The following is a 25,985-nucleotide window of genomic DNA, read 5'->3' as shown; positions in this document are numbered from 1 at the left end:
GCCTAAGTGATGTGCAATATCAAGATCCTGCTCTCATTGCTCCACATAACAAAGTCAGTAAAATGATGAGAAAGGTTCCTTGAAATTAGAACAGCTTGTACCAGACATTGTATTTAGTACACTTTAAGTTCATAGAAAATGTCCGTATGATGTCTGAAGTTCTTTCGCAGTAAATTAGCATTCACACCATTCCACACCTCCAATCAAGTTAGCCATTGCTTTCTGATTCAGTCCAGTCATGGTAAAATATTTGTGTTATCTTACTTAATACAAAACTAATGTGAATCAACAGTTATTTTATGTTCACACCTACCTTCTGCACTCCAGTATGTGATCGTGTACACGATGCTTGCTGGCAACTCATTCTGCAGACTCCCTCCAACTGATAGCTATGCACCAAATCGGCAGGTGTCAAACTGCTCCTATACTCGAATGATGGAACATTCCTAGTCTACCTGTGGACTACAGTCTGGCAGAGATGAGTAAGGGCAAGATTCAATACGTAGGAACTGTACCATTACAGCATTGTGATATGAATTTAAAACCACAATTCATATATACAGACATACTTTTGGTGTTCAGTGAAGTCCCTATGTGTTGTGGTTGTCATAGTGGGAAAGAGAGTGCTTAACGCTAGTAGGCAGATGCGTCAATTCAGTTGCTCATGAGTGTAAGCCCGTGATGTCCTCAAGCAAAGGTAAGGCTTTGCACTTCCAACTACCCAAACATAGCATTTGATACCTGAATGAATGCCTCACACTGAAACTGTAAGAACAAAGGAAGTTTACAGCTTAACTTTCAGCTGCTATTGAGGCCATTACAGAGAGAACAGAAGCTCAATTAGAAGGAATTTCTGCTACTCAGGAGAATCATCAAGGCATTTACCTGAAATGATTTAGAGAAACCATGGGAAACCCAAATATATTTTGTCAATATCAATTAAATTCACCAACAGCCATGTAACTGAGATGTTATTTTATTTTGACTACCAGTTTTGGCATTCCGCAATGCCATTTTCAAGCCCCATATGCATCTCTCAAAATAAACAATATTTTCATACAATGCCATATATTCCTGGCTGTCATGAATTCCAACTGTTTCACAAATGCTTCATTCGAAGACTTGAGTTGCTATCAAGTCTTCGAATGGAGCACTTGTGAAACAGTGTGAATTCACAACATCCAGATATATAAGGCACTGCATGACATTATTATTTATTTTCAGAGATACATATGGCACCTGAAGATGGCATAGTGGAATGAAGAAAATGGTTGTTAAAATAAAATAAAATAACATCTCAGTTACATGGCTGGTGGCAAAGTTAATTGATATTGACAATTACTTGACCAGCTGAGGTTCCCTGTCCATGATGGATCAACAGAGATTAAATATGTATGGTCAAACAGGAATCTGAATCCCCTTGCTTCCATATGTGAGCCCATTATATCAACATTTGCACCATCTGCATAACCTCTGCAGTGTAATGCTCTCTGTTATAAAACTTCTAAAGTACCAGAAACTGTTTGCTGCATAGTAGCTGAACCCAGGCCTTTGCATTCTGTGGGCAATGTTCATACCAGATTAGCAATTAAATCACTCTGCCTCTGAGTCCTGGTTGCCTCAAGTTTTAAGTTCATTTATAGGGAGTAACTGAAGACCATTGTGCAAGAAAGAGAGATGTCCATATTCAAGTCTGTTGTGACGCAGTTGACAGGAAGTTTCACCCCAATTATTATCAGAAACATCCACAGGTTATAGTAGATGATAATCCTCTTAATTTTCAAAGTACACCATACTCTCTGATATCATGTATCTGAATCTACATAGAAACCTAAGTAAAGCAGTCACTGACTTACAGATTGTTTAGGATGGTGTAGTGCTGTACCAGCTGCGATCCTATTGGTGGTTGTATGCCCTTACCCTCCTCCAGTTTCAACTCTGCGTTACTCAGCCAGTTACAAGGCGACCTACAGTTTAACACAGAATGTAAACCACAGTGCAACTTGTCATATTCCTTGAATACAAATCACTGATGGAAGTAGGAGGCATGAGGAGTCAAAAAAATTGTGGGATCAATGTAAAGTTTGCCTAACACATGTGTGGTTATTGTTGAAAATGAAGATAAAGATGATTTGTTATTTTGTTATGTTGGTTTGAGTTTATATTTATTTATCTGTATATCTATGAATTATTTGTGATGTCAATTCTTTTACTGCTGATGATTTCTCCAAGGTTTGAAATTTTTTGTTTGTCTGTCTGGTTGGGGCTACAGTTCTGTTTCCATGTTCCATAGTCACTCAACATTTTGAAGATGAACCCCATACTCTAAACTGATGAAGACTACCGTTGCAGTTGCGTATGCAACCTTAGGTACACATTGTTTGGCAACTATATTAGCATATCTGTATTTTCTTCTTTCAGCAAATTTTATACTGCAGTTCATGTTCCTGACTCTCATCCTCGGCATACCCCTGCTTACTGTCCAAGCGTCCCTGGGGCAGTATCTCAATGCCGGAATCATGGACATGTGGAGAATCTCTCCAATTTTCCAGGTGAGCATAAATCATCAGTACAGCATATTATCAATGATTAACATCATATTCACACTGTGTCTTGAAATTGACATAGTGAGGGTGTCCTAATATAATGATGATGAAGTTTCATTTATATTGCACCATCCAGAGAGTAGAAAGAGAAACATATGAAATTTACTTGATGTAACCATTTTGAAGTTTGTGGGGAACCCCAGTTATTGGAATATCAGTTCTTCATTTCTTTTTTTTTATTATTATTAAAAAAAAGGAGAATGGAACATACAGAAATAGTGACTTAAATCAGCAGACTAATATGCTTTGAGTGTAGATACTTTTATGATATCAGCAATGTGCAGAAGAGTGGGAAATGTAATAAGTGGAAAGAGGTTCAATGTTGTGCTGCAAAAATTACGAGGTAGAAGAAAGTTGCGGTGGACAGATGGATCACAATAGGAGGTGTTATGGGAATAAGCTATATAGAAGTTTAATATAAACTCGATGACATAGGTATAGACACATATGGTCAACTTAATAACTAATGTATTGAGGAGGTGGAAAATAGAGTATGTATTAGTCTACCTAATGGTAAAATACACATAACTATTGTCAAGTTGCAAAAAACTATAATTTAATAAAACCAGACAATATTTAGCTTGGAATATTTCACATGTTCAGTTCCTTATGTAGCTTAAATAACATGTTGTATTTCAGTTGATGGTAGTAGTCTACAAAAGATATATATTGAATAAAGAAGGCATCTGTTAATTTATGTCCTATAGCAATTGAATTATTTGCCTGGTCCTGGATCATGTGCGTAATACTAGGAGTTGCAATAACCAATTAGCACATTAACGCACCACTTAAATACCAGTTCAAATGTTGACCCTCCATAGCTACTGAATTCTTCAACCAGACATTGTTCACCCAAAGAGAGAACCTCTGGTTGTAGTGTTTGGAAAGTGAATCATTAGTGACATTGAAAGTTTGAGTTAGTCTGTTTGGATGTCCTAAATGGTTAGAAAGACTGTTCTTTTTTAATGAGAGGTCTTGGTTTGAATCCCAGTTTCACAGAAATTTTCAGTTTTTTGTGATGAGTGAATAATATTGCAGTAATTGTAATACAGAACTGAAACCACTGATTTGAAATGTACGTGCAGTTGATACACAAGCCTCATCCAACGATATTACAGAAAACCTGCAATCATTGTGATAGTAATCATATATCTCCATTAATATCACACTAGACACAACCCATGAGAACTTACACAATCAGCAAATAATCAAATAACAATTGTGCAAATGCAGTATCGTAGGATGAATAAATTAATCAGTTTGTGGCTGATTCAGGTATACAGGGTGCAAAATTTAGTACACAGAGGTGTCACAATGGCTCTAACCCAGTTGGCAATTAAGTCGAACAGAGTTTTTGATGGCAGATCTGTGTATTTCCTTCCATGTTGCTACAACTTTATACCAGAATTCATGAGTCATAGTAGCTGGTGTGTGGTGGTGTGCCAGTTACATGCTAATGTTAAAGATAGTATTTTTGTTTTTCTAATTAGAAGTATTGTGCCTCCTTCATTACACAGAATATCGCACATGTGCAAATTATCACTTACACTGTTTGTTTTTGTAATCAAAACATGCTACAGACAAATTATGACAGTATGGTTTCACAAAGAGCTTGTATTCTGCCATGAATGTTAAATTTTCTGACGATAACATTATGTACATAAAGTTGTCAATTATAAAATTTGTTTTACCATTAATGTCTATTGAATTATTGGTTATGTTTGTATTTTGTGGTGGATGTAGGGATGCAAGCTAGGCAACTCTCTCTTTACCTCACCGAGGATTAACTTGAAAAATTTGAGAATTGCTATGTCAACGAATTTAGATGAAATGAAGTTGAAATAAATTAAACATTTTGAGATGAAACCAAAATCATTCCTTCTGTAAATATTTTCGCTTTGAAATCGACTCTACACAGCTAACAAACACCAAATATGTGTAATTAAAAGTCTCTTCAACTCATTTTAAACACTTTAGTACCTTGCAATAGGGAGTTTCTGCCACCAGATTCTATAGTCATCCCAGTCCCAGTGCAATGCAACCCTCAAAAAGCTCACCAGTGATATAGTTTCAGGAAGGGACTCAAAAGGTGTTATTAAAGAAAAAGTTCACAAATTGCAGGAAATGAAACATGTCTGTTTCCACAGAATCAGTGTGGTTTAATCTTACTTTGACCATCCTAATATCATCAGAGCAGTCCTGAGAAATGCAGGATGTGATGATTAACTTGAACAGCATATTAGTTTCTCAAGACAGACATTTGGGATCTGTAGGGATTGGCAGAGATATATTTCTTCTGTGGAAGTACTGAATGAACACCATGTTCCATGTGCAGGCATGGAGTTTCCCAAAAATATAGCCGGCCCTGTGGCCGAGCGGTTCTAGGCGCTTCAGTCCGGATCCGCGCTGCTGCTATGGTCGCAGGATTGAGTCCTGCCTCGGGCATGGATGTTTGTGATGTCCTTAGGTTAGTTAGGTTTGAGTAGTTCTAAGTCTAGGGGACTGATGACCTCAGATGTTAAGTCCCATAGTGCTCAGAGCCATTTGAACTATTTGAACCCAAAATATATTACAAGGATAGGTCACTCTCTTATGAAGTTGGAACTTTGCTTGCCGAAAAAAGGCTGAAAATGAAGGGACACTTACGTTGGCATAGGTGCTAACACTCAATAGTTTATGAGAAAATGACAGTCAAAGATTTTATGCTGCTTCATCAGTTAGCACATCTTGCATTAGGCCAAGGGAATCAGTAGCGTAGTGGCTAAGAGCACAGTTTGGAATTTTTGTCTCTGTGTTCCAATCCAATCTTTTTTTGTCACTGGAGTATGTGACATCAATGATACCAATATTTTTGTGCATTTGAGAAAAACAATGCAGTTGCTGAGAAAAGAAATAAGCATTTCAAATCTTACAAAAATAGAATTTATCATTATAAATCTTATACGGCCTTATGTGAAAACCATATAAATTGTAGTACTGGTACTTAAATTTATTTATTTATGTATTTTTTTACTTCAAGCAAACCACTTCACTCCCCAGGGTGACATAAATAATGAAAACATTCAAAGCATAGAGATTCAGAGCACCATGAGCAACATGGAATGGCTTCTATGCCACCATCACACTTTTTAGTGTGAATGTCATTAGGATAAGCAACCTTGTTAATGTAGCTAAACACCTCTTGATCTGGCAAACCAGGCATATCAAAGCATTTTCATGAAATTATGTAAAAACAGAGCCACTTGTGTACATTATTGAGTTGTGGATTGGAAAAGCCATCCATCCTTATATGATAGTCTGGTTGTCAATGAAATCAGAATATTGACACATTCACTAAAAATAATTCTGCCAAAGTCCATGCCATTCTGTCAGTACTATGATTTATGCTTATACTGACAGCTGAAGAATTACCTTCATCCATTATTGCACAGCCAACAGAAACTGCCAAATGACTGTCTTGAGAAACTAATACACTATTCAAATTAATCACTATGTTCTGTAGTCCTCAGGACTGGTATGATGATATTGGGCAGGCTAAAGTAAGATAAAACACGTTGATTCTGTGGACACTGACATGTTTTGCTTCCTGTGACTTTTTTTATTGCCTCTTTTTGACTCTCCTCCTTAAATTGTATGATGTTGGTTGAGGATTGTATCACACTGTCACTGGGTGGATGACAGTATCAGGTGGCAGAAACTCCCTACGGTGACTTTGAGTTACCAAAGTGTTTAAAATGAGTTGAAGAGATCTTCAGTTACATACATTTGGGGTTTATTAGCTGTGTAAGAGGGGGGTGGGGGGATTTCAAAATGGAAATATTTGCAGAAGAAATGATATTGGTTTCATCTCAACCTGTTTAATTTATTTCAGTTTTGTTTCATCTAAATTTGTTGCCTTCCCAATGCTTAACTTTTCCAAGTTATTCCATGTTGATGTAAAGAGAGAGTTGTAGAGTCTCAATGCCTACTTGTCCCTCTGGTTTTACCTTCTTTCTCAAATCTTTGTTTAAAGCTATAGTTGCTGAGCAACTGCATTAAGAGTCAAGTTGATGTGCCCAATGACTATCTTGAAAGCATCATTAAGCAAAAGTTACAGAATACCTCCTAATATCATGTCAGACCTCCTCTTGCCTGGCGTAATGCAACAACTCAATGCTTCATGGACTCAACAAGTCATTGGAATTCCTGTGCAGAAATATTGAGCCGTAGTGCCCATACAGCCATCCATAATTGTGAAAATATTGTCACTGCAGAATTTTGTGCACAAACTGACCTATTGATTATGTCACATAAATGTTTGATGGATGACCAAATCATGTTCTTCAAACCAATCATGAACAATTGTGGCCCGGTGACTTGGTGCATTGTCATCCATAAACATTCCATCATTGTTTGGGAACATGAAGTCCATGAATGGCTGCAAATGATCTCCAAGTAGCTGAACATAACCGCTTCCAGTCAGTGATCCGTTCAGTTGGTCCAGAGGACCCAGTTCATTCCATATAAACACAGCTCACACTGTTATGGAGCTACCACCAGCTTGCACAGTGACTTGTTGACAACTTGAGTCCGTGTCTTTGTGGGGTATATGCCACATTCGTACCCTACCGCAGCTCTTACTAACTGAAATTAGGAATCATCTGACCAAGCCACAGTTTTCCAGTCATCTAGGGCCCAGCTGATATGGCCACGAGACCAGAAGAGGCACGGCAGGCAATGCTGTGCTGTTAGCAGAGACACTCACATTGATCATCTGCTGCCATAGTCCATTAATGCCAAATTTTGCCGCACTATTGTGTATGATCATCATAAATCCCACATTGATTTTTATGGTTATTTTGCACAGTGTTTCTTGTCTGTTACCACTGACAATTTTACTCAAACCCTGCTGCTCTCAGTTGTTAAGTGGATGGCCACTGTGTTGCCCATGGTGAGTGGTAGTGCCTGAAATTTGGTATTCTCAGCCTACTCTTGATACTGGGGTCTTGGAATATTGAATTCCCTAACAGTTTCCCAAATGGAATGTCCCATGCATCTAGCTCAACTATCGTTCTGCATTGAAAGTCTGTTAATTCCCATCATGTGGCCACCTTTACACATGAATCACCAATCACCTCAGTACAAATGGCAGCTCTGCCACTGCGCTACCCTTTTATGCCATGTGCCCACAATAATGAGCATTATCTGCATATGTGTGTATTGCTAGCCCCTGACTGTTATCACCTCAGTGTATATATTTTTTCCAAACATTTATATTTATTTACAGGTTTTTAGTAGAAATATCAAATGGCAAAGGTTGCAAAATTTACAAATATAACATTAGAAACTTTCTGTTACTTAACAATATCCACTTCATACTGATAGATAACGCATCCCCTAATTTTCATGGTGTGTAGTCAATACATGGTAACATATCAGTATATAAATAATAAAAATGTACTGATGGAAAAATTGTGTCTGACAATCAGAAGATTCTACAAACATACACACATAGGAAATACATGATTTACATCTATTTTTCCCTGCCTCCAACTCTACCACGTACAATGCACTTGGCTTTCTGCTCTTATTAACTCTTGCATGATGTTTAGTAAGTAATCTCTGTCTTGCTTATTACACTATCTTTCACCTTTAAATTCTCAGGTTTTCAAATCACATCTGGTGCATTCTCCAACAATCAGTCTCTCCTTCTCATGCTCTCCAGTAAGTCTCTCCTGACCCAGGGTTCTGGCCAACTCTCCCATTTCCTAAATCTCGCCAGTCCTTTTCCATCATCCCTCTTCCTTCACTGTCAACACTTATGTCAGAAGCAGAAGCCACTAGCTCCATAAGCTTGAACAGTTATTTACCCTTTGTTCATGGTTTCTCCTGATGCCACTTAGTGAGTTGATTTTTTGATAATTTTTATTCTCATATGCTGATTTCAGTGCATAGTAAGCTTACATATATACTAAAAGTTGTATTTTTTATGTCTTCAGGGTGTCGGTGTAGCACTGTTAGCATCACAAGCTTTAATTGGAATCTACAGCATAGTTGGAGTGTCATGGATGTTCATCTACTTCCGTGACTCATTTATAACTAAACAGGACCAGTATCCGTGGGCTGTTTTTGAACAATATCGTCAAGGTAAGATACATCTGCCTTATATGTCTCTCTGTTTCTAAGATATTCATTAATATCAGTGTTGAGAAAGTTGAGGTGGTAAACTAGTTGTAATACATAGAATCAATATTTGTGGGCTGCTACATGTGCACTCGCAAACCATTTCCTGGTATATGTTCTTGAAGCAGTGTGCAGTAATGTTCTTGCTTCTGTGTCAAGAAAATGTGTCTGTATGTATACTAATCTGTCATGTTTTGCCCTTCTGTAACATACAATGAAGTGAAAGTGTACTGATTACAAAGCTTCCTATTTAAGATGGCTCACTAAATCCATAACACTTTCATAATGGTCAAGTAAGCTGTCCATGCAGTTTTCATTTTTCTAGAACTTCTGTACCAGTTCACTTTGGTAGATGTCTTACATATTGCTGAACATATGATATATTTGTGAATGTTGTATTGTCACTCATTTCTTAAATGAAAATCTCCAATTCTCAATTATGGAGGTTTATTTAGTAAACAGTCAATGAATCAGAGTATAACTTCAGTACCCATGGTATTAAACTTCACTGTAGTTGAACAAACATAAATCAAACATGCTCAGTGGAATGCTATAATGGTACATGCTCACATTAATAATTTTATTTGCACACACACACACACACACACACACACACACACACACACACACACACATATATATATATATATATATATATATATATATATATATATATATATATATAAGGAAACATTCCACGTGGGAAAAATTATATATAAAAACAAAGATGAGTTGACTTACCGAACGAAAGCGCTGGCAGGTCGATAGACACACAAACATACACACAAAATTCAAGCTTTCGCAACAAACTGTTGCCTCATCAGGAAAGAGGGAAGGAGAGGGGAAGATGAAAGGAAGTGGGTTTTAAGGGAGAGGGTAAGGAGTCATTCCAATCCCGGGAGCGGAAAGACTTACCTTAGGGGGAAAAAAGGGGTATACACTCGCACACACACACATATCCATCCGCACGTACACAGACACAAGCAGACTTTTTCCTCCTAAGGTAAGTCTTTCCGCTCCCGGGATTGGAATGACTCCTTACCCTCTCCCTTAAAACCCACATCCTTTTGTCTTTCCCTCTCCTTCCCTCTTTCCTGATGAGGCAACAGTTTGTTGCGAAAGCTTGAATTTCATGTGTATGTTTGTGTGACGTCGTTGGATGGATTTTCCATTAAAACCTAACATTTCATCCGCATCTACAGACACTTTCAAGGGTGATTGTAGCTTCTTTGAATCTTCTTGGAGAAGGATCCTTGATTCTCTTTTATATAGAGGAGAGAGTTGAAAACATACTGGCTAAATATTGTCATTATTCCCAACTGCTTGAAAATGGGTCTACAGTCATTTGATTTCTTACTGGAAGATATTATTCGTACAGCCTTCTTTTGTAGGAGCAATATGTTTTTGATTCCAGTAGAGTGTCCCCACAGCAGCAATCCATGTGTGGTATGGCTGTGGAACAGTGCATAATATACTGAGATTAAGTACTGATCTGTTATCATATTTGATCTTCCCGAGGAGATAAATTACTCTTCAGAGCTTAGGACACACATGTGCAGTATGTTCAGTCCACGTCAGCTTATTGTCAGTTGTGGTTCCCAGGTGTTTGACACTGCCGACATTTGCTGTGGGTCCATAGTCAGCAAGGCTGCATAATATTTTGTGAGTTTTATCTTCATTTAATTTGATCTTGTTTGCTTTGAACCACTTTTAGGCTACTTCAAATGAAATATCAGGTTCCTTTACTGCCTCAGCTGAATTTCTACCTTTAGTCATTAAAAGAGCAGGGTATGATCATCACAACTTAAGTCACTGACAAACATTAAAAAGAGCAGAGGCCACTGCTGTGCACAGTGTTTAAGTGCCATTTCACAATACGTCACTCCCTGGATACAAACACTCTGCCACCTGCCTCTTAGATAAGATGACAGAACCTCAAAGAGACAGAGTATCACCTAACAATAGACAGGAAAACTTCCAGTTTTATGGGTGCTTGTGCATTGCTATGTTTTTTGTGTGGCTCTCTTAATGCTCCTTTTACCTCAGCAGAAGAATTACCTTTGTTATGCCATGCATTAGTGAGGTGTTTCAATTCCATATTCAGCAGCTCTGGTTCACAAATGTTCCTTGCTCTATCCAGCAATGTTTTTGTAATGCTTCACTTTTGTCGTGGGTGGTGATTCAAATCTCTGTTTAACAAAGACCCACCCACAATCTACACCAGGGCCCAAACCACCATCAAAAACAAAAGCGAGACATCATAAAAACATTGGTGGATAGAGCAAGGAACATTCGTTAATCAGAGCTGCTTGACATGGAATTAAAACACCTAACTAATGCATTGCTTAACAATGGTTATTCATTCATGGGGGTAAAAAGAGCATTAAGACCACCACACAAAAATTGTAGCAGTTCACAAATGCCAGTTGTGAAATTGAAAGTTTTAGTGCTTTTTGTTAAATGCATTACTGACCACATAGGAAAAATCTTGGTAGAATGGAACACAGCAGTAATCTACAAACCCACCAAGAAGATACAGAATCATCTAAAATTGGCCAAGGATGCTCACAAACTGCTGGAGAAAGCAGGAGTTTATAGGACTCCTTCTGTGTAGTTGTGAGGAGGTATATATTGGCCGGCCGCGGTGGTCTCGCGGTTCTAGGCGCGCAGTCCGGAACCGTGTGACTGCTACGGTCGCAGGTTCGAATCCTGCCTCGGGCATGGATGTGTGTGATGTCCTTAGGTTAGTTAGGTTTAATTAGTTCTAAGTTCTAGGGGACTGATGACCACAGCAGTTGAGTCCCATAGTGCTCAGAGCCAGGTATATATTGTGAGCTAACACCCAAAAGATGTTCAGGCTCACATGCAGTTCCTCTTTGTTGAAATATCTTGGCTCAAACTCATCGAGGGGTTGAATCGCGTGTGTCGCATTACATGCCCTAAATTAGACACTTGTGACCCTTTGGTTAAATTGTCTGGCTGATGGCCAGTTTGCAAAATACAGAGTTAACATAACATATAATAACAGTAATAATAATATCGGGAACTAAATTAACAACCCATAAATGATGCAGGCCACACAGTTGCAATTTAGTTAGAATAATGTTTACTCAGAAAGCAAACTAATAGTGAAAGTGGTCGTTTTTAGAGTTACTGTTACACCCAAGCATATATCCATTTGACACAGTTCGATCACTCACAATCTCATCGCGAAATACAAGTTATCTATGCGAGAGTTCACACAAGACACACAGCTGCTCACCTCTCAGAGACTAAGTCCCGCAATACCACACAATGCAAAATCTTCTAAGTTGTTTCACTTCCTAGCTGCCTAAAGACCGACTGTCCACTTTTGCATCTCAATCTGAACTGCACCCTTTCGTGTCTCCAGCCGAACTGTCCACTTTCATGTTGCACCAGCACTCCCTCTGCCTGTCCCCGGCCGTGTTTCCCGCACACCGAATATCCTTGTTCAACTGACAAGGCCAGTTCCATTTCCTGAAGCGATCCATCTGATTGGCTCCAGCTTATTCTACATTATTTTACATTTTAACATATTTAAATAATCAAAGCTTGTCCACTTTCACATTCTAAATAAAGTAACAATAATATCCATTGTTAAATTCTTTTACATAAAACCAATACAATTTCCTTCTTAACTTTGAATGTCACGCCAGTAGCCTTGCACCAATGTGCTTTCTGATAAATAAATAAAGAACAAAAGTAACTAATATGAACTAAACTTTACAACAAATATTCTGTTACCTAATGATTCAATAAGGTGTCATGCTGTCATTGTTCAATGTGTTTTGTGTGGACGAAATGATGATCTGACGCTTAACTGAAAATACTGGTAAATAAAATTTACTCTATCTTTTAAACAAATAAAGTTACAGAGTTGATATTTACAGCATTTGTCATTTTAATGATGCACTTCTATATGAATGCCGATTGTTAAGGTCGACCAAAGCATTCAGATTTTAGCATTCAGGTCTTTCTTACAAAACTTGTTAATTTCACTTTAACAGTAAATCCTAAACTATTATAGATGTGATCAATATTCAAGTTTTATTGGGATCACCATGAAAATTTATGGAGGATGGCAGATTAAAATTTCTGTGACTTCACTCCGTGCACTACTACAGAATTAAATAGTTTTCATAAATGTTTCCCATTATTGCCAATCTTAGGTCTGCCATATTTAACACTGCTATGTCTCCTCGGCCACAGACAGCTTCTACTGGTTTTACCAATGACATAGGTTCTCATCTGTCTCACTTACACACTACAGCACATACGCCTCAATAGACAATAGGTGCGTGTGAATTTCCCCACCTCGTGGTGAATCTGCATCCTTTGTGACACACAGTCCTCAATGACAGGGTTCATTTCGCAATTCCTGTAGGCTGACTCTTTTTGCCATATATTTAAATGAAACACAATGCTCATTAACTCGCAATATGGATACAACAAAAAGAACAGTTAACAAACAACTAGAAGAGCTCAGGGGCAACATGTAGGAGGGGAGAGACTGACTGATGAGCTGTTGTAGGATGTTCTTTGCGCCCAGATGATCACCACATTCACTTTGAAAGGACTCAAGTACTGGCAGCCACAAGAGGGTACCATGAAAGGCTATAAAGAGAGGCCACAGAAATTTTTAAGTGCCCTAGGAATTTCAGTAGGAAGAAGGAGAGCATGAAATTGAATGTCATCTGGATGCTGGTGCTGAAGATGATGTGTTTGAGGCTTCCACCATGGGGTGGTAGCGACAGTGGACAACAGCCAGTTGTTACATCCAGGTACTCCAAGCATGCGATGTCACTCCACTGCTCAGGAGTACACGTGAATGGAATTTAGCTGCACTCAGTAGTGAGCCAGGGTGTGAATTGGACACTCAGAGAAGGTTTGATTCCCCTTGAAAATGTCCTTTGCAGATGAGGATGAAGTTTTGGGTTTTAATGGAAAATCCATCCACCATGGCATAATAGCTCAGAGTATTTTGTTAATTGTGATACACTATGAAATACTCATATTGGAAATATCTTAATACATGACAAACAATAATTTATATTTATTCTTGAACTAATGAAATATCCCATTTACATTATACAATAAAACTACACACGTGCAGAGTCATTCATGATTAAAAAGTCACTGATTGAGTTGAATGAATTTTTCAACAGGTATTCTTTTAATTTGCTCTTGAATTTAAGTGTTTTAAGAGCAATATTTTTGATGTCTATAGGTAGAGCACTGAAGATTTTCATGCCTGAGTAATTTACTCCTTACTGCACAAGGGTGAAGTTTTTCTGGTAACTATATAAATCCTGTTTCGACCTCATATTGTGGCCATGATATGTACTGTTGGCTTTGGAAAGGAGTAGCTTTTTGATGAAAAATACAAGAGTTAGGATATAGTGAGATGTCACCGCAAGAACTCATAGTTTCTGGGATATGTTTCTGCAAGAGTGTCTCAGATGAACACCACTCATAATGTGTATAACTCTCTTCTCAGCAACCAAATTTTTCTCTCTCTCCAGGTACTGGAGAGTGTTGTTACCTCATGCTGGCTGTCAGCTACAACACAAGTTGTGTAATTAATATGGGGATAACCACAATTTATCTGGATTGTAACAACAAGTACCTTCGTTTGTGGCTGATGTTACTAATACAAGCAAATTCTGTAGTATTCACCTTTGCAGTGGGTAATTAAAGTCCTTGCCTTGGATGAATTTTTAATCACCGTAATTTGGCCAGAAAGGGGAGTAGAAGGAGCTGTCTGTAATTCAGGGTCACTGAACTGTATTCCAATGACCTGTATGAAACTCCAAACATCTCCACTGTTTCATGAAGTATGAGGCATGTTCAAAAAGTAAGGTGACTTTATATTTTTATGAAAAAATATTTATTTATTCACAAATATTCATGTTGTCCCCTTCAAATTAATCCACCTCAGATACAATACACTTGTGCCAATCCTTCCAATCCTCGAAGCACTTCTCATAAGCACTTTTCGGTACAGCCTTGAGTACTTCCAATGATGCAGTTTTTATTTCCTCAGTTATTGAAAATCTTCATCCTTTCATAGGTCTCTTCAGTTTTGAGAACAGGAAATAGTCACAGGGGGCCAAATCCAGTGAATATGATTAGATTAGATTAGATTAGATTAGATTAGATTTACTTTCATTCCAATTGATCCGTAGTGAGGAGGTCCTCCTGGATGTGGAACATGTCAGAAAAACAACAATACATGACAAATATTTACAACTAAAACAAATAAACTAATGTACCATTCCACAGGTCCCAAGTGGAATGATCGTCATTTTTAATGAACACTAAGAGTCATTTTACAAATACTAATGCACTGAATTTAAAATAAAAAACGTTTTTTATTTATTTATAAGGTAATAAACATGTAATACAACTACTGTAATACTTATTTACAATGAACACATTACTGCACTGAAATGGTGCAGAAGTTAGATTATACTTACACACACACACACACACACACACACACACACACACACACACACACACACACACAAATTTTCAGTGAACACATTACTGCACTGAAATTGTGCAGAAGTTATGTTGTACTTATATACAAATCAGTTGGTTTTACTAAGAAATTCATCAATGGAGTAGAAGGAGTTGGCCACCAATAAATCCTTTAGGCTTCTCTTAAACTGAATTTCATTGGTTGTTAAGCTTTTTATGGCTGCTGGCAAGTTATTGAAAATGTGTGTTCCTGAATAATGCACACCTTTTTGTACAAGACTAAGTGACTTTAAATTCTTGTGAAGATTATTCTTATTTCTCGTATTGATTCCATGAATTGAGCTGTTGGTTTGAAAAAGTGATATATTTTTAATGACAAATTTCATTAAGGAATAAATATACTGGGAAGCTGTAGTTAGTATCCCTAGTTCCCTAAACAGGCTTCTGCAGGATGTTCTTGAGTTCACACCACATATAATTCTTACTGCACGCTTTTGTGCCCGGAAAACTTTAGCTTGGCTTGATGAATTACCCCAAAAAATAATCCCATATGACATTATGGAATGAAAGTAAGCATAGTATGCCAGCTTTTTCATTTTTATATCCCCTATGTCTGACAAAATTCGCATTGCAAACAGAGATTTGTTAAGACGCTTCAGCAGTTCTGTGGTGTGCTCCTCCCAATTGAATTTATTATCAAGCTGTAATCCCAAGAATTTAACACTGTCCACTTCTTCTATCTTCTTGTCATCATATGTTAGACATATGCTCTTGGGACACCCCTTACAAGTTCTGAACTGCATGTAGTGTGTTTTTTCAAAGTTTAGTGACAAAGAATTGGCTAGGAACCAGTGATTAATGTCCACAAATATTTTATTGGCTGATCTTTCTAAGACTACACTTGATTTGCTATTTATTGCAATGTTTGTATCATCGGCAAACAAAACAAACTTGGCATCTGGTAATGTTACTGATGAAAGGTCATTGATATACACAAGAAAAAGTAAGGGCCCCAAAATGGAACCTTGTGGGACCCCACATGTAATTAGTTCCCAGTTGGATGATGCCTGATAGACATGTATCAAGCTCTTTCCTAATAACACCCTTTGTTTCCTGCCAGAGATATAAGATTTGAACCATTTTGCAGCATTTCCTGCTACACTATAATATTCTAGTTTACTTAAAAGGATATTGTGATTTACACAGTCAAATGCCTTTGACAGATCACAAAATATACCAGTTGCCTGCAATTTTTTGTCTAATGAATTAAGCACATTTTCACTGTAAGTGAAGATAGCCTTCTCAATATCAGAACCTTTTAGAAATCCAAACTGTGACTTTGACAGTATGTTATTTGAGATAAGATGGTTATAAAGACGACAGTACATTACTTTTTCGAAAATTTTTGAGAATGCTGGTAACAGTGAAATTGGACGGAAATTTGATGCTATTTCTTTATCTCCCTTCTTAAACAGTGGCTTAACTTCAGCATATTTCAGCCATTCAGGAAATATTCCACTGATAAACGACTGGTTACACAGATAGCTTAATATGTTACTTAGCTCAGAATCACATTCTTTAATTAACTTTGTTGATATTTCATCATACCCACTAGATGTTTTTGATTTTAAAGATTTTATGATGGACATTATTTCTGTTGGGGTAGTGAGGGTCAAATTCATATTATGGAAATTACTTGAAATGTCTGGTCTAAGGTAATCCATAGCAGCATCTACCGAACCTGACAACCCCATCTTTTCAGTAACAGTTATAAAATGTTTGTTAAAAAGTTCTGCAACACTATACACATCTGTCACCAATGTATCATTTACTCTTAATGCTATTTGTTCCTCTTCATGTCTGGTCCTACCGGTCTCCTCCTTCACTATATCCCATATTGTCTTTATTTTGTTATCTGATATGACTATCTTTTCCTTGTAATATATTTGCTTTGACATCCATATTACAGTCTTTAATATTTTGCAGTATTTCTTATAATGTGCTATAGCATCAACATTGGAAATGTTTCGGATTGACAGATACAGTTTTCTTTTTGTTTTACAAGATACCCTTATTCCTCGAGTAATCCATGGCTTCTTTGTAGATTTTCCTCTAACCTTGGTAAGTTTTGGGGGAAAGCAGTGTTCAAATAAGGTAATCACTTTATTAGCAAAAATGTTATATTTTTCATTCATGCCATGAGCACTGTAAACATCAGTCCAGTGAATGTCTCTGAGGAGTGTCCTAAAATAATCAATTTTTGGCTTACTGATTACCCTCTTGAGCTCAGATTTAACAGATTTTATATCCTGCTCAGTATTAACATTTAACAGAAGGAACTGCATGTCATGGTCTGAGAGGCCATTGGCTATTGGTTTTGTAATATAATTTTGTTCATTGGACTTTTCTATAAAGATATTATCAATGGCTGTTTGTGAGCAAGTGGCTATCCTAGTGGGGAACTTTACTGTGGGAATTAAGTTGAATGATAGTGTTACTAACTCAAATAAGTTCTTATTCGGAGAGTCTTTAAGGAAATCTACATTGAAATCACCAGCAACCACTATTTCTTTGTTTTTGGTTATTAAATGGGCCAGTACAGCTTCAAGGTGGTTTACAAACAGATTAAAGTTACCTGCAGGTGCTCGATATACACTTAATATTATGAAAGATTTTTTGTGAAAATCTAATTCTGTTGCACATGCTTCCATATGCTGTTCTTGGCAAAATTTATGAATGTCTATGTTCTTAAATTTATGACAGTTCCTGATGAATGTGGCAACTCCTCCTTTCTCCATTTCTGATCTACAAAAGTGAGATGCTAACCTAAACCCTGTAACACTTAAAAGTTCTATACCAGTGGTCACATGATGTTCAGAGAGGCAGATTATGTCAGCTGGGTTTGAAGACTCTAATTCATCTATGCATATAGTTAATTCATTAATTTTATTTCTCAGTCCTCGAATATTTTGATGCAATAAAGATAGCTGACATTTCACATTGTCTGAGTTAAAATTGGGTGGAGTTAAAATATCTGCTGACAGTTGAAAATTCTTAACCAATGGCTGTTTATGCTGATGTAATAAGCTGGAATTATGTTTTTTGATTTCTTTTTCAAACTGAAGGTTTGTCTCAGTTCTAACCTCTCTTAAAATTTGCTTTCTTTCTGTCCTCCCTACCCTAAAAAAGGGTCTTTTCTGAATCCTATAACCACTGGTATTTTACCACTCATGACAGTGCCTCCCCCCTTTAACTTTCCTGCTATTTCCCCAGCCAATTTACCCTTCCCCTTCCTGTTGAGGTGAAGGCCATGCCTAGTATAATCCCACCTACTGAGAGAATCAACATGAACCACACCAATGTGTGACCCCGCACCCGACATGAGCAGCCGTTCCAGCTCCAAATTAACTCTCTTGACAGAAGAGTTCAAATGAGGTCGGTCATGGCGCCCAAGAACAGATACAAACTCAACACTAGTATGCTTCGATGCTGATGCAATCTTCGCCAGGTCACACTCTATACTGTACCCAGGATTTCTGTCAATACTGTTACCTGCCCCACCCACTATAACCACGGTGTCTTCCTTAGTGAAATCTTTGCAAAGTGATCCTAAATCCTCTGTCACCTGCTACAGACCAGCACTAGGTTTAAAAAAATTGGTGACCTGGTATTCTGATCCTAGTTCATCCTGCAAGAGTTGGCCAACACCTCTTCCATGGGAACTACCTAACAACAACACTTTCTTTCTCTTTTCTGATTTCCCTACATTCTTACTTTTCAATCTGCTGCTGAAAGTTTGTTGTGCCCTGTCTACACCTGCAACTGCTTGAGGCTCACCAGCTTCTAACTGAAGCAACAGGTCAAATCTATTTTCCACATTCACCATAAAGCTGTCAGACAAAGTTCTAGGCCTGTTCCTCCTGTTGCCTGTTGCCACTTCCCACCTCTCTTTACCCTTCTCCCTCCTTAACCTGTCAAGATCTCCCCTGGCCTTGTCTAATTCAGCCTGAAGGGCAGCAATTTTCCCCTCCTGTTCCAGTATCTTCCTATCTCTACTACAAATCCTACAAAACCACTGATGAGTCTCATTTACTTCCCCTATTCCCACGCCACTACAGTCACCCACATGGAAAAAACTACAGCACCCATCACACCAAAGCCCCGACCTAACAATTCTACGGCAAGTCAAGCACTTTTCACTCATGATAAACGTAATAGTTGATTAAGAATAAGTCAGTTAAATTACAGATAAACACGAAAATATGGTTACACAAATTTGGCCTATACGCAACTGTGTGTAAACAAAAACAAAAGTGCAAAGTTTCTGAAACAACAAGTTAAACTTTACGCTACTTTCCGGAAATGCTAGTTAAATAATGAAGAGGTAAGCTAAGTTAAATTGCTGGAGAGAGCAAGGAACAACTAAGCGAAATTCTATAGATTTGCTGCAGCAGAACGTAAACAAAAAATACGACTGTACGGTCTTTTCGCGTTTTCTGCTATATTACGTAAAGAAAAGTGAAACCTTTAATGGTACACTTAAACGGCACACTAATACACTTATTTACCACGTAATCAGTACTAATCTGTATGTTTTATAATCTAAAATAACTTATCTTTACGAGAACACCAAAACTCGCGCTAGTCGCCTGGCTGCAGGGCTGCCAACAGCTGAGGCATGATCGTCATGTTGTTTTTGGCCAAAATATCTCTCACAAGCAATGATGAATGAGCAGGTGCATTTTCGTAATGCAAAAGCCATGAATTGTTTTTCCACAATTCCAGACATGTTATGCATATTTCTTCTCACAAATGGTGCATAATGTGCATAATAATGACCTTGAGGCAAAAATTCATGACCTATGCCACGCTAATTAAAGAAAAAAAAAAAACAGAAAAACTTTGACATTTTTTCGGTCTTGGCTCTCCGGGATGCTTCCATTGGGACAATTGGGCTTTGGTTTTGATGTCATAACTGTAAACCCATGTTTTGTCACCAGTTATGACCCTTTTGAGCAAATCAGGATCATCATTTATATCATTGAAGAGCTCGTGAGTGATGCTCATGTGACGGTTCTTCTCATCAAAATTGAGAAGTTTTGAAAGCAAACTCCTCTGACACATGTCTCATGCCCAAAACATCCAAAAAAATTGCATGACATGAGCCGAACGATATGCCAACATCCTCAGCAACTTCTCTTACAATAATTCAACAATTTTCCAAAACAATTTTCTTCACAGTTTTGATCATCTGTTTTTGATGTGCTGGGGCATCCAGAGCAAGGTTCATCACTGGCATCTTCTTGGCCATCTCGGAACAGCTTGTACCACTAGTAAAAATTTGTTTTTTACTTAGAGCAGACTCATTGTATGCCACTGTCAACATTTCAAGTGTTTTAGAGCACTTGATTCCATTTTTCACACAAAATTTGATGCAAATTTGTACCAACATAACAAAAGAAAAAGAGAATCAATAATTGAATGTATATTGCTCACACAATTTGGAAAGTCACCTTACATTTTGAACAGCCCTTGTATATGCATGATGGTATTCATCTGTCGTATGTAAATGTTAAGGTGAGTAACTTCTTTGATAATATTTAAGAGTAGTAGGCTACAGCTCAATACCATGGCTCATATTCTGCCTCATTTTCAATTAATATTCATCATACTATTCTTTTACACATTAGTTAAAAATGTTAAGTATATTTCACACTGTCTTGTTAACTTGGCTGTCCCATTATTTTTTTATCTGATTTTATCTGTAATAGGAAAAATTATTAATTTATTTAAAATGTAAACATTATTTATGAATTATGTAATAATTAAAATGTGTTATATTTTATTTCCAGAACCACAAATAAATGGTACTCACAAACTTGAAGAAACAGTACCTGACTACCTCAATGGAATGGTCCTTCAAAGACAAAGTCTTGTCTCTCCAGATCCTTCATTTGGGCACCTTAAATTCCAAGTTACATTCAATTTGGCTGTAGTATGGATGATAGTATTTGTTTCTTTAAGCAAAGGTCAGTACACAAATTTCATTAAGCAGTGTAACATATTTTGAAGATAAATTGTGTTGATTATAACATTGCTCAAAAGGACACAAAACAAATTTTGTACTGCACATGCTTAATAAGAAATAATCCTGTATTTATAAGAAGAAGACACAGTAGACAGAGACTATATACAACAACAGCCTTCTATTTTGTGAATGGAAATGTTGGATTAATAATACATAGAATAGCAAAGAATGATATTTGCATAGGTGCATGATTTATTAGGATAATTGCTATGGTTTAGTCTGTGCAAGTTCATGATAGAAATAGCTTCAGTGATTACTTTGATTTACAGTCATCATCAGAATATCTATGCCAAACAGATAAGAGAACTTATACTGGTGTTCAAAAATATTTTGATTTACTGCACAGCCTCCTTACTCCAGTCTGATAGATTTTTATTTTAGTGTAAATGAATTACTTATAGAATCAAAGGCAAATGTCATCTAATAACTAAAGTGTTGTTTTTTTCTTTAAAAATTTCTTTCAGGCCTTAAATCATATGGCAAAGTTGTTTATGTCTTCTCATTGTTTTCTGTTCTTGGGATGTTGATACTTTGCACAAAAATTCTTGGTCTAACAAATACTTCATCTGGACATAAGGTTTTCCCAGAAACAGTATGGAGTGAATTTTTCATTAACACAAAGGTATGTACCTCTGAAAATAGCATTAATCCCTGACAGAACACAGTGCTTTTTATGCTAGGTAATTTTTTTTTTCTTTTGCTACTGAAGTGAACTAAAATTTTTTTCTTTTTTGTGAAATAATAAAGGTCTTGCATTTCACTCTGATTTATAACATTGCCACCTCATTAACTCACCAATAGTTCAAAGTGAAAAGTAATTAATATTAATAAAACAGTTTTCTGTGCCAGTCATTATTTTGCCAATAAATAAGTGAATGGACACAAAAACTGTGTTCTTTATATTTATCAACAGTTGCAGCCGCCATGATACCATTCTTTTATGGACAAAATATTCAGATTTGTATTAAGCTCTCAGTATGTTGCTAACAATTTTATTCCTGTATGTCTGTCACATTATAACAGTTAAAGCCATTATCTAGAATAATTGAGAAATGAATAATAATCTAAGGACATACTGTCACTTACTGCACTGAGAAAGTATATTGGTACAAAATTGGTCATTGATCAACTCATAACTGGAAAAAGAAAAGAAAAGTTTGCTGCGCAGAAGTGTGTAATGAGAATAATATGTGGTTTCCAGCTGTTCAAACAGTTGTGCATAATGACAAGAGCCTCAGAGTACATTTTCTCCCTTATGATGTTTGTTGCCAACATCATTAGAGTTCAAAAATGATAGCAAAATTCTAGACATAGAAATTATCTACATAGTCCATCACTCAGCCTTAGAGAGATGTGATATGAAATAAAATTCAGTTATGCTACATTCATGTTACATATAGAGGCAGAAAATCACAGTTATATTCATTGTTCATATTTACATAGATTTGCTAATGTACTCAAATACAGCAAGCAACAACTCTTACTGTAGTCTCATGAAAGAAAGAACTTGTGCTAATTATACTCATATGTGTGTGCACACACGTTGAGAGTAAAATTATTTGAATGCTTTTCTTCTTTTTTTGGATTTGCAGTTCATATTTGCCACTGTGTATGATTACTTTTTCAGTGCTGGGTGGCTGCTACAACAGAGGTTTTCTATACATGGGGTTTGCTGGGAGCTGCTGTTATGCAGATTACGTCTCATAATCAGCACAAACATCTCCTTCATCGAGACATCAGCATTGTTATTATTGTCACACTTGCAGTTTTACTGCTCTCAGCATTCCTTGCTAACACTTGTGTTGAACTGCTAGCAGCTAGTGGCTACACCTACATTCCAAGTTCATTTGGTAAGTAAATGTTCACTTGTGCATGAATTTGTACAATACACAACTGCACTGAATAATGACAAGATTTTTAACAAGCAAATGTACTGGAGAACTGTATTTTCAAGTCCTTGCTACAGTCGACAGTGGATATCATACAGCTAAGAACAGTTGTCAAATAATGGAAAGCCCAGTATGAATGTTGTTATGAGGTAGCCCATATTACACTGAGGTGACGAAAGTCCTGGGATAGTGATAGACACATATGCAGATGCCAGTAGTATCACATACATGAGGGATGAAAGAGTATTGCAGTGGCAGAGCTATCATTTGTACTCAGATAATTCGTGTGAAAATGTTTTCGGTGGGGTTATGACTACATGGCAATTAACAGACTTTGAAAATGGATTGGTAGTTGGAGCTAGAGGCGTGGGACATTCTATTTAAGAACTTGTCAGGAAAATCAATATTCTGAGATCAACAGTTTCAAAGAGTGTGACAAGAATACCAAATTTCAGGCATTACCTCTCACATGGGACAAAGCAATTGCTGATGGCCTTCACTTAACTACTCTACACCTACATCTACATACATACTCCGCAATCCACCATACAGTGCATGGCGGAGGGTACCTCATACCACAACTAGCATCTTCTCTCCCTGTTCCACTCCCAACAGAACAAGGGAAAAATGACTGCCTATATGCCTCTATACAAGCCCTAATCTCTCTTATCTTATCTTTGTAGTCTTTCCGTGAAATGTAAGTTGGCGGCAGTAAAATTGTACAAATTGTACTGTAGTCAGCCTCAAATGCTGGTTCTCTAAATTTCCTCAGTAGAGATTCACGAAAAGAATGCCTCCTTTCCTCCAGAGACTCCCGCCCGAGTTCCTGAAGCATTTCTGTAACACCCGCATGATGATCAAACCTACCAGTAACAAATCTAGCAGCCCGCCTCTGAATTGCTTCTATGTCCTCCCTCAATCCGACCTGATAGGGATCCCAAACGCTCAAGCAGTACTCAAGAATAGGTCAAATTAGTGTTTTATAAGCGGTCTCCTTTACAGATGAACCACATCTTCCCAAAATTCTACCAATGAACTGAAGACGACTATCCGCCTTCCCCACAACTGCCGTTACATGCTTGTCCCACTTCATATCGCACTGCAGTCACTCATGGACTACTGATAGCAATAGCATTTATGTAAAGTTGTCAGTGTTAACAGACAACCAATACTCCATGAAATTAGTGCACAAATCAATCTGGGATGTACAACAAATGTGTCCATCAAGACAGTGCGGCTATAGCAGCAGACGAGTGATCAGAGTGCCTTTGCTAACTGCATGAGATCACCTGCAGTGCCTCTCCTGGGATTGTGATCATATCAGTTGGACCCTAGATGACTGGAAAACTGTGGCCTGGTCACATGATTCCTAATTTCAGTTGGGAAGAGCTGATGGTAGTGTTAGAGTGTGGCACAGACTCCACAAAGTCATGGTCCCAAGTTGTCAACAAGGCACTGTGAAAGCTGGTGGTAGTTCCGTACTGGTGTTGGCTGTGTTTACATGGAATGGACAAGGTCCTGTGATCCAACTGAACCAATCATTGGCTGGAAATGGTTATGCTCAGCTACGTGAAGACCATTTGCAGTCACTCATGGACTTCATTTTTATGGATGACAATTTACCATGTCACTGGGCCATAACTGTTTTCGACTGGTTTGAAGAACATTGTGAACAATAATTTATGGGACATAATCAAGAGGTAAGTTTGTGCACAAAATCCTGTGCACTGACACCACTATTACAATTATGAATAGCTATAGAGGCAGCATCGCTCAATATATCTGTAGGAGACTTCCAGCAACTTTTTGAGTCCATGCCATGTTGAGTTGCTGCACTACGCCAGAAGTCATAAATGAACAGCAGAATGTACAGAATAAATTTTACAACTTCTTTAGGTGTTGTGCTAAACAATCATCACAGAAGAAATGGAAATAAAATAGTTTATTCCTACCAAAGTGACAGTTGTATTGTATCTTGATCCAGAGATATGATTGCGATGACAGTGTTGGATCTAGAGAGTAACTGTCTCATTGGGAACAAAGTAAGGGAAAGAGAAGATTCTAAGAAGTGAAGTGAAGATTCAGTGTACGGTATTTGGAAAGTGGCAGCAAATTTCCGACCAATTGCAGAACACATTTTGAAACACACAAATGAGGGATGCTGGCAGAAAACATGGTCTGTAATGAGGAGAAAGAGAACAGAGCTAAAAGTGACCAGAAGATGGTCAGTTTGGGGAAGCAAAGAAATGCACATAGAGGTAGAGGAAACAAGATGAGAAGCATATAATCATTTTTGTGTGATCATTAGGGCGAATTGTGGGGGAAGAATGTGTCCTCAGTAACAGCCAGGTGCTGCAAAAAACATCCAGATGCTTGAACTCAAAAACAAATCACCACTCATTGGAAAATTATCTACTGATTGATAGAGAAGCACTTATAAAATATTTCTATGTGTGTCTCTTCATTTTTCTTTAGAGTTGCCAGATGCTTGTTGTCATCACAGTGTATAAAGATCTCCCCAGATGAGTGCAAGTAGATACTTGGTCATGTATATACACCTGTCCACTACTCAACACAGTTTCCTAGATAAGTGAAGTTCTGTCCGTGCCAAGTATTGTATAATTTATTTCGTTCTATCAGTACCTGGTATGTAAAAGGTGTAGATGAAGAGCCAAGTCCAGCAAAACTGGTGTCCACAAAACACGGACCTCTATGACAGTGAAGTTAAAGTGGAAT

At 37.5% G+C, this 25,985-nt stretch overlaps 1 protein-coding gene across 1 annotated transcript in view; it reads left to right on the top strand.

The window, feature by feature from the left end:
- LOC124722248 (sodium-dependent transporter bedraggled) overlaps positions 1–25,985 on the top strand; it is a 733,406-nt gene that overhangs the window by 659,296 nt on the left and 48,125 nt on the right. The window contains exons 11-15 of the mRNA XM_047247438.1: positions 2,422–2,552; positions 8,585–8,732; positions 21,125–21,301; positions 21,825–21,982; positions 22,988–23,210. Coding sequence (XP_047103394.1) covers positions 2,422–2,552; positions 8,585–8,732; positions 21,125–21,301; positions 21,825–21,982; positions 22,988–23,210 — 837 coding nt within the window. The remainder of the gene's footprint in view (positions 1–2,421; positions 2,553–8,584; positions 8,733–21,124; positions 21,302–21,824; positions 21,983–22,987; positions 23,211–25,985) is intronic.

The sequence above is a fragment of the Schistocerca piceifrons genome, chromosome X, assembly GCF_021461385.2.
Source record: "Schistocerca piceifrons isolate TAMUIC-IGC-003096 chromosome X, iqSchPice1.1, whole genome shotgun sequence".
Classification (NCBI taxonomy): Eukaryota; Metazoa; Arthropoda; class Insecta; order Orthoptera; family Acrididae; genus Schistocerca; species Schistocerca piceifrons.
This window is presented reverse-complemented; position numbering and strand designations above follow the sequence as displayed.